The sequence below is a fragment of the Prenolepis imparis genome, unplaced genomic scaffold (genome assembly GCF_030444845.1).
Source record: "Prenolepis imparis isolate NDT839.2.m4 unplaced genomic scaffold, iyPreImpa1.0 SCAF_1, whole genome shotgun sequence".
Lineage (NCBI taxonomy): Eukaryota > Metazoa > Arthropoda > Insecta > Hymenoptera > Formicidae > Prenolepis > Prenolepis imparis.
In genome coordinates this window covers 16,341,448-16,358,380 of record NW_028141159.1, presented here as the reverse complement: position 1 = coordinate 16,358,380, position 16,933 = coordinate 16,341,448, and the positions used below count along the sequence as shown (strand labels likewise).

The window sequence follows — 16,933 nt, the reverse complement described above, 5'->3', positions numbered from 1 at the left end:
TATAATAAAAATACTTAATATACATATATATAAAAATCTTAATAGAATTGTGAGAGTCAATGAGGACAAACAGTAAAGGATTCAAAACAGAATATGGAAATAAAAATAAGAATTATAAAAGTGCAATAAAGTTACCAGAATTCATATCTTCGCTTTTATTACGGTGCGGGAAATTTAATTATATCATTTTAATTTTATCTCTCTAAATACTTATTAAAAATTTATCAAAATCATACTTTATTTTTGCTGTATTGTTTATGTGCAATATTATTCATTCTGGTATTTTTTCATATTCTCGAAAGTTACTTCAAACTTAAGTTGATTTTTCTATTCTCTTCATTCATTTTTAATTTCAACTTTTCATTCCATTGCACATCAAAATTCTAAAAACTTTTTTTCACGTATTCACATGGCTATATAAAATACTTTAGTTCTCTACCTTAATTCATCTGCTTCATTTTTCATTTCTTTCTTTATTCAGAATTGCGGTTCTTCATATGGTTCACACAACTTCACTTATTTTAACTCTTATATATATTTTCTTTATTCATCATATTCAAATTAGATACCATTATTAATTGTTTTACAATATTTTATATCATATTTTTTTAGCGTACATGTTTCTGTCTAAATAGAGTACAATAAAAATAAGAACGGAATGTGTGTATGTTTTGCTCTCTATCTATATAAACACACACATATGTACATACACATTATTGTGGAGAAGAATTAGATTTAATAAAAATTTATTATTAAAAAATATCATAAGGTTTGTGTGTGTGTGTTAACAAATTACGGAGCCTTAATCTTTACATGACACATGTCTGTAAAAAAAGTTTGAATTAAATAATGTAGAAGTGAATTTTCAAAGCTTTGATATCTTCGACATACTATGTACATATATATGTATACAATATATACTACATAATGCGTACGCACACGTATATGCACAGAGTATTAAAAATAAATCCGAGCGTGCAACCTTTATACAACATACCTTGAGTCACTCTCATATCGCCAGTAATTTCGCTCTTAACAAAAGAGATTTAATCATATTATTTTGAAATATTCTGTAATATCTTGCTATAATCGTCTTGACTAGTTATAAGAATATAAAAAATAAGAATTTCGTGATTTAAAAAATTTAAAGTGATTTCTACAAGATCTTCAAAGTAACCTAAGGTCAAGATAATACTATTATATGTATCACTTAAAATGTTATAATTTTTATTTGAAGCATTTTTTAAAAATATTTTCAAAATATTCAGTCGTTTTTATACACTTTGTACATATTATACACATAATATGCATATACATATAGATCGATTTTATAATTTTCTATATTTTTGAACAAAATATAAAATTAAGATCTCCTAATATATTAATTAATATATATATATATATATACAAATTTATTAATTATATTTTTTTTTAATATTATGTGCAATAACTCTGTTTTCTTATCAGTTTTTAATAGGGAAGAAAAATAAGAAAAGTAATTATAATATTCATATATAGCTATCATTTATAATTCACACTTAAATCTCATATTTCAATGAATAATAATAGGAATAATGACAAGATAAGAAATTTATCGTCCAATTATTGTTGGCTCATCAGCCATAGCTATTTCTTCTGTAGGTGCTTTATCCCTTTTTCTCTTTCTTGAGAAAATCATAAAGGTTAAGCCAGACACGAGATTGATTAAAAACACGATCCATGCAAGAATAAGCGAATAATCATATTTCATTAATACACCTTTTGGAAAAGTTTCAACGACGTGGTTACGTTCATATTCGATTGAAGAAAGCAATACTTGTATCACCACCATGTTGCAAGCAGCTGGAAAAAATAAAAAAAAACATAAAATTAAATAAAATTAAATTTTATATACGTATATCTATTATACACATACATATATCTTAACAAAAATAACACTTTTTTAGTAAAAAAAAAACAATTCTTTATAAAAGTAGCATTAAAAAATATATATTAAATTAATAACATGAAAAAGTATTGAAATCATAAAAGTAATATAACTATATATATGTTTTTAAAATAACCAAGTATATTTAAAATTTTTACAATAGAATTTCTCCAACTAAAATAATAGTTTTTTAATAAAAATGCATTAAAAACATATAAAAAGAAAACTGTTTACTTTAATATAATAACAACAGAATGAAACAATGTGCTTTATGTTTGTCATTCCTATTATATTTTATAATCATAAAATATATATTGTTGTGTGTTTATGGCATATAGAATCTGGCTTATAGAGGCCTTAATTTTTGCAATTAAAATTTAAACGTTTTTCGCGAAAATTAAGCAAATTATAAGTCGTAGAGCAACGGGTCTTTAATATTTTTTTTCTTTATTAATATTTTTTTGACAGAAATCAGCTTCTTGAATCGTTAATTTGCTAGTTAAATTTTAAAGTAATAATATGTTAACAATATTAAAATAGTAATATGTTGTAGTAAATATTATGTTATAGTACCTTATCCGCGATTATTTTTTGACAGAAATCAGCTGATATCTGTCAAAAATATTAATCAAGTTTAAATTATTATAACATATTTAAAATGTATTATAATTTTAATTTTTATAATATATTATTTTAGTATTTAATTATCAAATTAACGCTTTATTATTTTTTATCAGAAATCAGCTGATTAAAGCGTTAATTTGCTAATTAAATTTTAAAATAATATGTTATAAAAATTAAAATAATATATTTTAAATAATATATATGTTATAATTTATAATACTTTAAACTCGATTAATATTTTTGACAGTTATCAACTGATTTCTGTCAAAATATATTAATCGAGTTAAAATAAACTTTATATTAGTTTTTTGAAAATATCATTCTTTTTAACATAAAATCGAAGAATCACGCGCACTTGGTGTTGTTCTAGTTTAATAAATATTAAATTAAAAATATTAACATGTAAACATTTGTTTATTGTAAGAATAACATTGTTTCTAACTCAGGACAACATTTCGGGGATTATTAAAGCATATGCCTCACTTATTCATCGCTTTGTGTTATCTTTTGTAATCGATTGTTCAAACATTACTTTTTTTTCACATATTTTCCCACAAAAAGTTGAAGATCGAAAAACTGGGGCACGGCCATTAAATGAGTTCTCTTCGATCTACTTGTTCTTAAATTTTTCATGTAATAATGTACATAAAAGTGTATAAAAATTTTAAAAATTGAAAAGTGAAATGAGAAACTACAGATTTGCAACTTTTCGCGCAAAATAAGATTCATCCTACATCATCTCCATACTTTAGATATAAAATAAAGTTTATTTTTTATTTTATATTGGATTTTTTTTATATTGGATGCAACTTTGTCTTACAAATTATCCATATCAAGATTAAAATAAAAATTATAGTTTTTTTCATAATTTTTCAACTTCACACAATATAAAAACTTAATAAAAATTAATACCAAATAATTTTGTAGTTTTTCTTCTGAGATATATATTCAGAAAATAATTTTAAAGTGCATAAGATAAATAATAATAAATAATAATATAATTTATGGCGCGTAAAATAGCGATGTTTATATAAAATTGCGAATCTAAAATATAATTTCATGTGTACTAAAACTATAATAATTTCAGGACTTACCAAAGACGCAAGACGGGGATGTGGATCAAGATACATGAATTTTTTTTATTAATCGATCTGCTGAAGATGGTCTAAGGGGGGGGAAGGGTTGAAACGTTCAAATTAAATAAAGAAGATTTTAAAACAAATTGGTTGCGCCTGGCTTTTATTAGCCCGTTTCCTTCCTGAATTTGTATGTATACTAAAACTGTTCCATCGTAAAATTACATGGATTGGTAACATTATTCAATAAGTATAGCAAAACTGGCGCTAGCTAATTATGAACTTCCATCATTATTGTGTTTATAATAAAATTCGTGTTTTGCTAGTGCGTTATTTTTGTTATTGTATTATCAACAGTTATTTAAAGTTATTGCGTACAATAATATGGACGAAAATAATGTCAGATTATCAGATGAAGATATGTATATGATATTGTTTTGAATTTAAAATTGTAAAAAAATAATAAAAAAAATAACACATATATATTTATTTTAATTAAAAAAACCTTTAAGCATTTGCTCGGTTAATAATAATTTTTAATGGTTGACAAAAGTATTTCTAAGGTATTTTTAAAAGTATTTCTAAAAGCATCTTAACAAATGATAAACTGAAAAATAAAAACGCTTTTCGTCATTGCATTTACAATTAGATAATTGTTGATAACACAACAATATAACCACAAACAATCCACATGATATTCCAGAATATATCTTGTATTTTATATATATAATTAATATTTAACTCATAAGTGCAGAATCGGATTAAAAACTTATTACTGATTAACAACTTATTATACGGATAAAAATATATTATATAATACTAATTACCAGTTATAAAATCTATTCCTCCGGCAAGACGCTTAAACATATAGCGTGGATTTCGGAATGTGTAAATTGAAAAGCAGAAGCCCAACATCATTACGAAAAGACTGATTAAAGCAAATGAGACTTGAGTCTTGGCGAAATCTGAAAAGACATAAATTGATCAAGTTAGACTATAATACATATTCAAATCGCATATTATAGAATTATACCGGCATATATATCACATACTTGCATACACACGTGCGCACATACACACATGCACATGTACATATATGTATACAGCGAATATATATGTATATGAAGTTTCAATACGTTTTGATACCAATCAAACTTAATAAAATCATCTCTAATAATAATGGTTAAGAAAATGGAGATTTAATTAGGCACACTTACCCAGCACTGTCAAGTTCACACTTGGATCTAGCTTTACTTGAGTCTCTGTTGGAAACATATTCAGATATTCGCAATCCTCTGAAAAATAATAACATGTATACAATTTGCAAATAAACTTATCAAACTTATTTATAAGAAAGAGAATAATTTTTTACTTTAATTCTTACATTATTAATTTTTAAACTATTAACATTTTGATTGTCATGTCATCCATATCTAGATGACGCGTGAATTTCTGCCCCGTCACCTGTTTGTGACAGTTTTATTTATCCGATTACAAACGATTTTATTAAGTATTTATAAAAACATTAAAGAAACATAATAAAATGTTAAAATAATACATTAGATTTATGAAACATATATTTATTAATTTTTCTATTTTTCTGCTTATATCTATTTGTTTTAATTTTACAAAAAGATATTTCAATTGATAGTTTTATTTATCTAATTTGAAATTATAATTATATTATTAAATATTTATAAAACCTATGAAATAATAAAATATTTGTATAATATCATTAATTTATTAAAAATATAAAAATTATATTAATTTTGCATGATGTTTTGGGAAGCAATTCAAACATAATTGTGGTTTTGTAGAATGTTATATCTAGACTTGGAGGGATGGATAAAAAAAAGTCGTAACAACTCATAAGATATTAAACTATACTTATTGTTAGTATATATAATATATTATACATTTATATAAATATATTGTATATTCCACAGATATACATTCTTGATGTAATGTACATCTAAAAAAATGTATATGCAAATGTAACCAAAATAATGTACGTAAAAGATACAAAGTACACACATACACACTCATATATATATATATATATATATATATATATACACGATTAATACAATTTATATATACCCAGATAGTACATGAATGTCCAATCGATATCCATCGAATATTTCTAGACATCTATTTTCGGTCTAAAAAGGATTCGCATCAATATGTACATACAGAGGAGAAAGGTAGAAAGTTTTTAACTAATATATTATTTAATACTTTATTTTTACAAAGGTTCTTACATATTTCATAAAGATATATTTTATACTTTCAATATAATCTCCTTCTTTATTGAGGTATTACGCGAAGGATCTATGAATCAAAACCCTGTCGACCGAAAGTGGGAATCCCTCTGTATTTTCTTTTACGTTCTTTGCATTGCTTATCCTTTTGTGCATTTCATCTTTGACATCTTCATCTAAATAAAATCTACCTTCCTAGTGAGCGATTTCATTCAGATAAAGATGTGAAAGATGAAATGTAGAAATGGCTTCGTAAGCAAGATCCCGCTTTCCACCGACAGAGTTTTGATTCATGCATTTTCTAGACAAGTATCTCAATAAAGAAGGGGACTATGTTGAAAAGTAGTGTAAGGATGTATCTTCATAAAATATATAAGCATTAAAAAAAGTATTACAAAAAACAAAAAAATATTAAAAGAACTAAATTTCTTGGGAATCTTATATATTTTCTGATTTCGTCTCGTGTACATATATACACAATTGGCTAATGAGGAGGAAGGAGGGGTTTTAAATTATAAATAATAATTAAACTAAATTTTTGAATGAGTATTATTTTTTCAATTCCATAAAAAGCTATTTTTTTTACAAAGAAATTACAATCTTTCAAAAAGTTTTATAATTCTACTTGACAAAACTTTAAGTTGCGTCAAAAGATCTCTTTATATAAAATTACTGAAATTGTCTTTCTTTATGTTATGCAAATTATAAAAAAGCATCTTATACAAAATTAATAATATAAAAAATATAATTGTATAAAATTATACATAAATTAATTTTAAAACTTCTAAAACAATATTTTTATTATATTTTGTGAAAAAATAAGTCACACTTACTATAACGCACTAAATTAGAAGAGTTTTCCGATTCGGGCATTAATCCGGTGATACAGCTTCTCCAGAGACCTGAGTGTTTGTAAATCAATCTTCTGCCAATTTTACCAGCGCCTCCCAAAGGTAAACCTTGATTATCTGGTGATTTAAGTATGAACCAATGATCAGTTCCTATAGCCACGGACCATATGCATACTGACAGTCCCACAAGAGCAGTGCAACCCAGAAGAAGTCGCCTTTCAAAAATAACCTATAGTAGAAATTATCAGTACAATATTTATGTATTTCTCTAACTTTAAACAAATATTGATATTTTTTTTACTCACATAATACGAAACATCCCGGAAATATTTTAGAGAAATTTTTTGAAATATATCTATGACAAAATTGGTAGATAGAAGTCTAAGAAAAAGTTAAGACACAAATATCCATATCAAATTAAAAAAAGTTTTAATTAATGCAAGATATAAATTAGAATAATCTTTTTATATAATAATTTACAATTAAAAAAATATATATACACATACACATACAAACACATATTAGAAAAAAAGTTTATAAACGTTATCATTTCATATATTATTATTATTGTACATGTAGTTATTGTACATATAGTTTTATATATTTAAATATATATTTTATATATCAAAAAAATATAAACAATATTTTAAATTATATATGTTACATTATTATATCAAATATTAACACGTTTTTGTGGACATTATAATTTTTCCTTTAATGCAATATATCCAAATGTTTATTATTTTAGAATACAAAAAATTATAGTATAAATTCATATATTGAACTTAGTAAGTGAAACTAATCATTCTAAAAGAAAAATCTCAAACAAACTACTAATATAAAATAATGCAGCACATGAGCATGTGGAAAACTAAGCTTTCCGAATGAAAAAATATTACAAGCGCTAAAGAGATACAAGATAAAGAATCCCGAATTTTAAAAGTAACTGCTTAAGTATAAATAATACAATAGATGATTATAAATGAGAGTTTATTTTTTTTAACAGAAACTTTTTAGATTACAGAGATAAAGCATGCATAGAGATATAATGATAACAGATGAAAAAAGATCATCCGAAAAGATAAATTTCTCAAACGAAAAACATAAAACAAATAATAAAAACTGCATGTATCTTTGCCTGATATAACATTCTTGAAGATGTTCATCTCATTCTGCGGCTTCTTATCACACTCGAATATGGACGTTAGATTCCTGAAATGTTGACAAATTTTAAACTAAAGTTTGCTTAGCTTTTAAAGAAATAATAAAAGATTTAATCGTGAAAAGTATATATATCAAGTAATACTTTATTCTCAAAATGATATTCATTATTAGACTAATTTTCTTTGATCCTTTTAATTTATGTATCCGCGAGTATAAGAATTTATTAAAGTAAATTTAGTTGAGCAAAGTGAAATTCAAATTTAATACATATTATAAACTAGATCAGATGGCACAGGAATTTACTTTATTGCATCTTATTTTAAACACTAATAAATAAGTTTTATTGCTCCTTAAAGCGATCCTCTTCTTATTCTTAGCGTCTTTGCAATAAACTTTAATCCAATTTAATCTAATTAATTTTTTTTCATTAATATTTTTTTTCTATATTAATGATTCTTCTAATCGTTCTAATTATTTGATTTTATTCCACTTTTTGATCTTAAATAGACATAACTGTTTTCATTCAGTTAATATTAAGTTTAATTAAGCTTAATTCTGTTAACGCAAAAATTAGAATATTTAATAAAAACAATCACATAATTATTAAATATACCATATCGAAAACATTATTCGAGATCATAGACACGAATGACAAAAACTTATATTAATGAACAATTAAGTTTACTTCAAGACAATCAACAAACACTTACAATAGTGAAATACTTAGTTACAACACTTGGTGTGAAACATTAAATTCAAATATTATAGCGCTAGATACACACACACACACAACTTATAAAAAATATTTTAGATCACAATAAAAACTTTAACAACAAATTATAGAGTTTATTTATCGGGAAGAAAACAACACTTTAAAAATTTTAATAGCGCCTCGACGGTATTTCGTGAATATAATCACGCGACCAGTTAATTTTTATGTACTTGGCCTCGTGACACCACCGCGTCGCTTGATTACACTGTACAAAAATTACATATAATATTACAACCATTGTAATACATAATTTTGGGACCATCTATTAAAGGTATATTTATACACATTAGAATAAAAGTTTATCTTGCAGATACATATATATTTTAATAATATTTTTATTTTAAAAACGTTCGTAATTTTGTCGAAAGTTAATATAAAAAATAAAATTAAAACTACGAAAATTGCATTTTATCAGTAGATCCTCGTAGATAATATCAACCTCGGAAATCTTTTAAAAATTCTCAATATTTTATACATTTTGTGAATTCATACATAAACTTGTCATATATTATAGATTTTGATTTCATGAATAATCAATGCAGCTTTCTAAATGTATTAGCGGTTACATTGATAATTATTAAAATCTTGTATTTCTTTATTATCTGTTATTGACATTTATTATTGTGTCTTAACTCTCTCTTCTAAGTAGATCTCTATCTACTTCTATAAGTAGGTCTCTAATATTGTCACAAATTTTTACTGATTAAAATAACAATGAACTGTAGACTCATGGACTAATTTGCATATGCCAGCGTTTAGTTAAATGCTAAAGATCTATCTAATTTAAATAATATGTGCATTCAAATAGATTATTATTGTACGTATATTATACCTTATTGTACAAAGCCTCTGTTCGATTTTCCATGTCGTCTTTTCTGTTTCTCCCTGCCTTTTGGTAGCAATTCAAGAATGCGTGTCTGGCACGTGCGATTAGTCGATAATATCTGCTACGACGTTCTCAACAAGTGTTTAGAACTTAATTTGGACCAACAATCTGGCAAGATAGAAAAAGGTCAGATGCATAAGAATACATTTTTATAGTTGTAAGATTAATACAAAAGATTTGTCACATTTCTCAAATAAAATTAAAAATGAAATAATATACAGAATTTTTCGTTCGTTTGTCGAATACCAATAAATCAATAAACTTACAAGGAAAATCCGTCATTCTAATTTTGATCTTATGATTTAGGTTTTTGAGAGAGATAGAATTTATCTTCCTAAAATAAAACACCATATTTTGAGCAAAATCTTCGATCCCAGTTGCTTCGATAATAGAAAAACGAAAGCTAATGTGCCTAAAAAATTGTATAACGCTCATATTTTAGTTAATATCAATGCAATTTCGACAAAATTTTATAGATTAATGTATTTATAACTTAAAACGGACTTATGGTTACAAAAATAAGAGTAATTCTTTGATGTTAAATTTTCTGTGACACAAACAGGAAACTAATCGCTAAAATATCTCAACTTAACAATTAATTAATTCAAATGAAAAAAAGATCTACAAGCATAGCATATCTCTAATTAAGGCTTACAAATATAGTCTTAAAACTTATTTCAGTAAACCAGCCAAAGCATGATTTTTGCAGATAAAAATTCGTTTTTTATTAAAAATTAAAAATACTTTACTAATACCGAATTAAAAATATTTTAACATATGAAATTCCATCAAAATTGCATCAATATTGGCTGAAATGCGCGTCTTGCAATTTTTGAGCAATGTTATTTCTGTCTTCTCTAATCATCGAAACAGTTGAAAATCAAGAATATTTTCCGAAATATGATATTTTACTGTAGGGACATAAACTAAGAAAATTATGTAAGTCTTATTATAAAATCAAAATGATATTTGGCGAATTTTACTTGTTAATATAGTGTTAATATATTTTAAAAGTGTAGCGTATCTTAACTTTTCGACTGTACATTATTATCAAAATAACATCACTTTTATAAGTATTATTCAAAGAAGTAGTTTGCGAATTAGAATAAGATGCAGTAAGATTTGCAAGCACATTGACAAAATTTAACAAGCGAGCGAGACAGCAACATGCTTCTAAGACAAACACTTTGAACAGTATTTCTAAAAATAATATTATTTTGATATATATAATTATTTTAATTATTTTGATATATAATGTTATTTTAATATATAGTCAAAAAACAACAAAATAATAGAAATATAAAAGTAACATTTATGTAATAATAATGATAATTTTATTTTGACATTTACAATAATATACTTGTAATTCAATCATGTGAACTCGAATAAACATATTATGTATATATTTGTTAAATATCTATAAAATATACTGCTAAAATTTGTCGACTTTCTTACAAAATATGCTGTTAAAGTAATTTTGATTACTCAAAATCGTAATTAATTTTTCAAATTAAACAAAAAAAAAAAAAAAAAAATTCTTTGTTATATAGCCAATCAAAATAAATTATACAGAATGATTCCGAAAAATAGCGACAAACTTAAAGAAGAGCTTATTAAATGAACAATTTTTGTATAGTCAATACTTGTAATAAGATTAAAGATCACTGTTTTAAATATTTATTATATAATAACACACACAAAAGATAAAATTAGAAAATATACAACTTTTTATTTGAACTTTACTTAATTTTACAGAGAAAATCAAACAGTATTCAACAAAACTAAAAACTGATGCTTGAAGGAGCTATCTCACATTAATTTAGAATTAAAAAAAGTTGATCAAAAGTTAAACTTTCAAATTAATGAGATTTTTAAATCACATGATATATTATCTTAAATTATTACATATTATGTGTATAATTACTTTATTTATAAAATAATTATGTATCATATTCATTAATTACTTTATGAATAAATGCATTGATAATTAGATATATTTCGTTAAAGTCAAAGTCTCTTATGAAATTTTGTTCAAAATATTTTTCGATTGCACGCATAACCGAGGGCATAACAGGCACTAATAATTTGTTTTGCAATTGCAAAAGCTAGTAAAGTCAATACATGAAAAAAAAATTGAGAAGAAAGATCACAAATTCATAATAATTTATTTAATAAAATACTATGTAAGATGTACATAATATGTTATAAAAAATGTTATAAAATATGTTATAAAAAGTGTTTATAAAAAATAATGACTATTTGAATTGATTAAAATCTTTGATCGCTGAATCCCCCTCATGTGTTCATCTTATTATTTCTAGATTTATTGCAGCACATGTTTGTTTTCATTATCCGTGATCTCATATTTTCCGGTGTAATTTATCTTTCTTGATATGCCATGTTTTCTACAGGAAAAATCAAATAGAGTTATATCAAAGAAACGCGCGAGATCATAAATTTGAGTTTTTATGTCTATAGATCAGGATAAATTCATTTATTACAAAGTAAATGTATGAGTTGAAAAGTTATTTAAATATGCAAATACACAACTAATGTAAAATTCATGAAATTCAAATTATCACATTTAAAATTTATTTGTATTATCAACTTTTTAATCATTAATATTTTTTTTTAATAAATAATAAACAGCGACTGAAATCTTTTTAAAATTATTCAGGATCGTTATCTTGGTAATTTATGTTAAAATAATATCTTATATTTTATATACTCTCAACGTAATTTAAAAATTTAAAAATTATTAAACTTTAACGTATATAATATAAAAACATTTGATTGAATTATAAGGAAATATTAAAAAGTATCCCATTTTACAATATATAAATCAAAGTCATCGAAGGAGGTGTATTAATAAATAATTACCTACTCTTTCTTAATACTTGTTTGTATCCTCATTTTTTTCATTGATAAATAAATCTTTGTTAACAAATAATTTTTTAAATAGTGAATGCTGGAGAAAATAAAATAAATAAAACTTAAAAAATTGAAAAAATAAAGTCTAAGGTTCTGGTATTAAATATCTAACTAGCAAACAATGGACTATTAAGAGTCAAGCGCGATTAGCGAAGCGCAGATTCTTCTATTTTAATGAGAATCTACTAATTAATTCTATAAATATCTATAATTCTATAATTTTAAATTTCAATCCCTTGATCATCAGCATGCAAATCAAGCTAAAGCATACGACCTTCAATGACTCTAGCGATCTCCACGACGGTTGATCGTAATAATAATTCTTTCTCCAGTTCTAACTGTTGAGGAATAATACTGGACCAGAAATATCTGGTCGTGGTTGCTCGGAAGCATTGCACAACGTCTGAATATTTGATAGTTCATCGTCCGAGCACACTCAACCGAGCGCCACAAAGGTCGGAACTCAACTGTCAGTTGAATAACTGTGTTTATGACTGCATGACTTTTACAATGTATATATAATGTTGAGCATAAATTCTATTATGAGTTGAGATGACATCACACTATCTATCTGCAACGCGAATTTCTCTGTTGCAGTTGGCACTGCATCGAACGAGATTCCAACGTCAAGAGTTAAAGAGTTGTATACTATGCAAAGAGTCGTATATTACATATATTACACTGTATTAAAAGTGGCATAAGGTGTTAAGTCTAAATAGCTCAGTGGTAAGAGCCCGGAAAACAAAAGACTCGTGTTTGATTTCTGGTTCAGTTCGCACATTTTTCTAGTCACATTTTTCTAGTCTGCAAAAACGTTTTCTAACGATTATATTTATCAATTGAAAAATATCATAGAACAAATGCCTTACTCAGATTTATGCCTCTGCTATAGATGATTGCTGCGAGTATGTCTAGTGAGTGTAGCAAGTGAGACTCTTGTGCCACCCTTTACTACATACACCATACACTTCTGTTTATTTACTTAGATCTTGACTAACCACGAGTTTATATGGCGAGATATAAAAATCTTGGACGAGGAACGTATGGAATACATGGAAAGCAATTGATGTCTAAGATGATATTCATTAAGAGCTAAAAAACAGCTTGAACTTCCAGAATGACACAGAAAGTCTGCATCATGCTTATCTCACATTGATAGAGGGTTTGTCGAAAGTTTAAATTCGGTTAAAATCGATCGATGTTGATGTCATCTCAACTCATAACAGAATTTATGTGCAGTGCTTAAAATTATGTATACATTGTGAAAGTGGTCATAAATACGTTTAGTTATTCAACTGACAGTTGAGTTTTGACCTTTGTGATCCTCGATTGAATGTGCTCAGGCGGTGAACTATTAAATGTTCAGATGTTGTGCGATGCTTCCGAGCAACCACAATCAGGTATTTTTGTTCTCAACAGGTAAAATCAGAAGAATTGTCGCGATTAATTATCGGAGATTGTTGGAGTCAGAAAATCATATGCATTCTTTAGCTTGATTTATATGTTGATGATGGTTCAATCGAAATGTACATTTATAGATTAATCAATAGATTCTTATTAAAAGAGAAGAATCTGCGCGAAAATAGCTTTGATCGAGTTCTTCGGAGGGAATAATGCATTAGTAATGTAAATCGCACTTCGCAACTGCATTCCATGTATAAAAATACATTAAAGATAACATAAAAATGCAAAATCATTATAAACATGTAAAACCATATAATTTTATCTTATGCCTTTTTCTCTATCTCAAATCGTATTAAAAATACAACTCCGTTTAGTTCTCGGTAGGACATTCTGTCTATTAAAAGATTATATTTAAATGTTTAATAAAGAAATGATTCTTGTAATAATAATAATAAATATTTTGAAAGCTGCACAAGAAAAAATATCATGAGGGCAAAATTCTGTTATAAAGAAGACATAAAATAATATTTATTTTTTTTAGTATAACAAGTCAATACTTTAGAACATTTTTTATTTATCAAAAGCTATAATGCATTATTTATAATGCATAATATCAAAAGCTATAATGCATTATCTATAATGCATAATATCCATCAACTTTCTTTGTAAAACAATCGAATTGATTAAATATTTAATAGATTAAAAACTAAAAATTTAATATTTATTTCGTAAATATATATATATATATATATATATATATATATAGTGTAAATTTTTATATTTGTTATTTTATTTTTTCACAGCATCGATTATTGCACTGCACAATTAAGATAATTGTTATTTATAATTTAAATTCTATATTATTCTGTGACATATTTCTTCCTAATCTCTTTAGTTTTTGCATTATATTGTCGAAGATATCCGAAAAAAACGCAAAGCTTACAAAATATGATTCTTGAAAAGAGTGTATTACAAGATAACGTAAATTTCGTTAGCGTAGTTCTAACGTCAAAAGTATAAGATAGGCCTATGTTTGATCAAATGCGCATATTATTTCATCTTCGCGATGCAAATAAAAAAGATGTGAGACAGTAAAAGTTTTCATTTTAAAAATAAAAATAGTTTTAAAGTTTTAATAAACATCGATGAGAGAAAATTATACATGTATTTATTACATTTTTTCTTTTCTATTTCTTTTTCTATGTATGTATAATGTATATGTATAAAAACATGTATAAAAAAATAACTAAATGCATGTATTTAAATACATATAAATACATGAAAATTTTTATTATATAAAAATAACACAAATTTAATAATTCGTTCACGATATTGAAATAAAATCATTATTTATGTGACTTCGTGCTAATAAAACTGTAACATAACTTCTTTCTTATGTTTGTGTTTTATAATTTTTGTGAATAAAAAGAAAAATAAATTTAATTAGTAACATTTACTATCATTTTTACAACAATGTTCTAAAAAATATCCTCGTTTAATTTAATTAAAATAATAGAATACGAGTTGTTCAAAAAGTATCACTATAACGATATATCAAAATAAAAAATAGTTCTGTGTATGTTTATAATTTGTAAATTTAGAAATTAATTTAAAAATTAATTATTTCTAAAAAAAACATTTCTCTGTGAATTTATGTTCATATATTGCTGCATTTTTTATAACTTTAATTTTATGTGAAGTAAATTAACTTCTGTATCAGACAGTGACACGTACACACACACACACACACACACTTAGATTTAAACAGACAAAATTTTATTATTTTTTTAATTTAAATTTTAACATAACTTTGTAATTTAGTTACTGAAATATTTAATATTAAATATTAAGAAGGCGTAATAAATTAGCATTTAATAATTTACTGTGAAAAATCTATTCCTGATTAATAAATATAACATATAAAATTTGTCATTTTTATTCAACACTATGTATTTATGCGATTCTAAACAGTACGTTGGCGGCTCGCACGTGTTCAGCAGCCGCGTTCGCGGTTGCTCGTCCGGTTTGCCGTCTTCTATTGACTCACCTCGAAATATCTTAGGAGATGTGGTTCGAGCGCAAAACACCGAAAATACCGTTCTTCCACGGTTGACGCGACAGGCCTCACAAAATAGGATATAACACTACGGATATAACACTACGAATAAGCCGGAGCTCTGCCGTCCGAACGCCCTGATTGACGGTCTGACACTGATCTCTACTGAATTCGTAAATAGTAGCTTCAGAAGAGAAGCTCAACTAGCGGCTAGTTACAATTGAGGAGTGGGGCAACTTATTTAGTACATAGTCTTTTCTTTTTGCGCATACACATGGGCATAAACATAAAGAACATAGAATTATATACTTGGAAACTATTCGCATGCATACGTGCGCATACACACACATCAGCGTAATGTAGTAAAATATACGTCAAATTAGAAAATAATTAAATATTTCTTATTTTTTAAAAATTCTTTTCTTAAACTTGCGCAAAATTATTAAAATATTAATTTAAAATACTGTAACTACTGTAAATATTGTAATACTCTATTTTTTACATATTAAACAAACTAATGTGTTTTTATAATGCTTTAAATTTTAAACGATTTAGAATTCAAGAAACAGTAATTTTGTTAGGTATATTTATTACGCATTATACATAGGATAAATTTTAAAACGTGCAATTTTTATTACAAATTTTTATTCAAATAAGTTGCATCTTTCTCATATATATATATATATATATATATATATATATATATATTATATCATTATACTTTATAATTACATTAGTTATTTTATTTGATGCGGAAAAAAAAGTATATAAATTACTTTCTTCAAAGTGAATTAAAGTTTGATATTTGATATTTGATGTGAAAAAGAGTAGTATAGATATTCTTTTGTATCAAACAAGAAAAATAAAATAGTTGCTTTTTGTTATTTGTAAATATAATAGATACATATATTTTATCTGACTGTGCATAAACAAATACATAAGAGTCATATCGAAAGTAATAAGTAACAATTTTTTTATAAA

General features: G+C 25.1%; 1 protein-coding gene across 8 annotated transcripts; it reads right to left on the bottom strand.

Moving 5' to 3' along the window:
* Positions 1–403: 403 nt before the first annotated feature.
* Positions 404–16,112, bottom strand: LOC145932762 (transmembrane protein 114). Of its 8 annotated transcripts, none has more exons than XM_083032035.1 (7): positions 15,944–16,112; positions 9,508–9,669; positions 7,878–7,951; positions 6,722–6,856; positions 4,845–4,922; positions 4,455–4,592; positions 515–1,842 (listed from the first exon to the last, which is right to left on the bottom strand). In XM_083032035.1, exons 3-7 carry the CDS (start codon positions 7,903–7,905, stop codon positions 1,592–1,594), a joined length of 630 nt encoding a protein of 209 aa, XP_082888161.1. In that variant the 5' UTR covers positions 7,906–7,951; positions 9,508–9,669; positions 15,944–16,112; the 3' UTR covers positions 515–1,591. The 8 variants fall into 8 exon arrangements, with proteins under 8 accessions (XP_082888164.1, XP_082888161.1, XP_082888159.1 ...); XM_083032029.1 differs by having other exon boundaries at positions 522–1,842; positions 6,722–6,968; XM_083032021.1 differs by lacking the exons at positions 7,878–7,951; positions 15,944–16,112 and adding exons at positions 9,828–9,895; positions 12,767–12,976 and having other exon boundaries at positions 527–1,842; positions 6,722–6,968.
* Between the last annotated feature and the right edge of the window lie 821 nt (positions 16,113–16,933).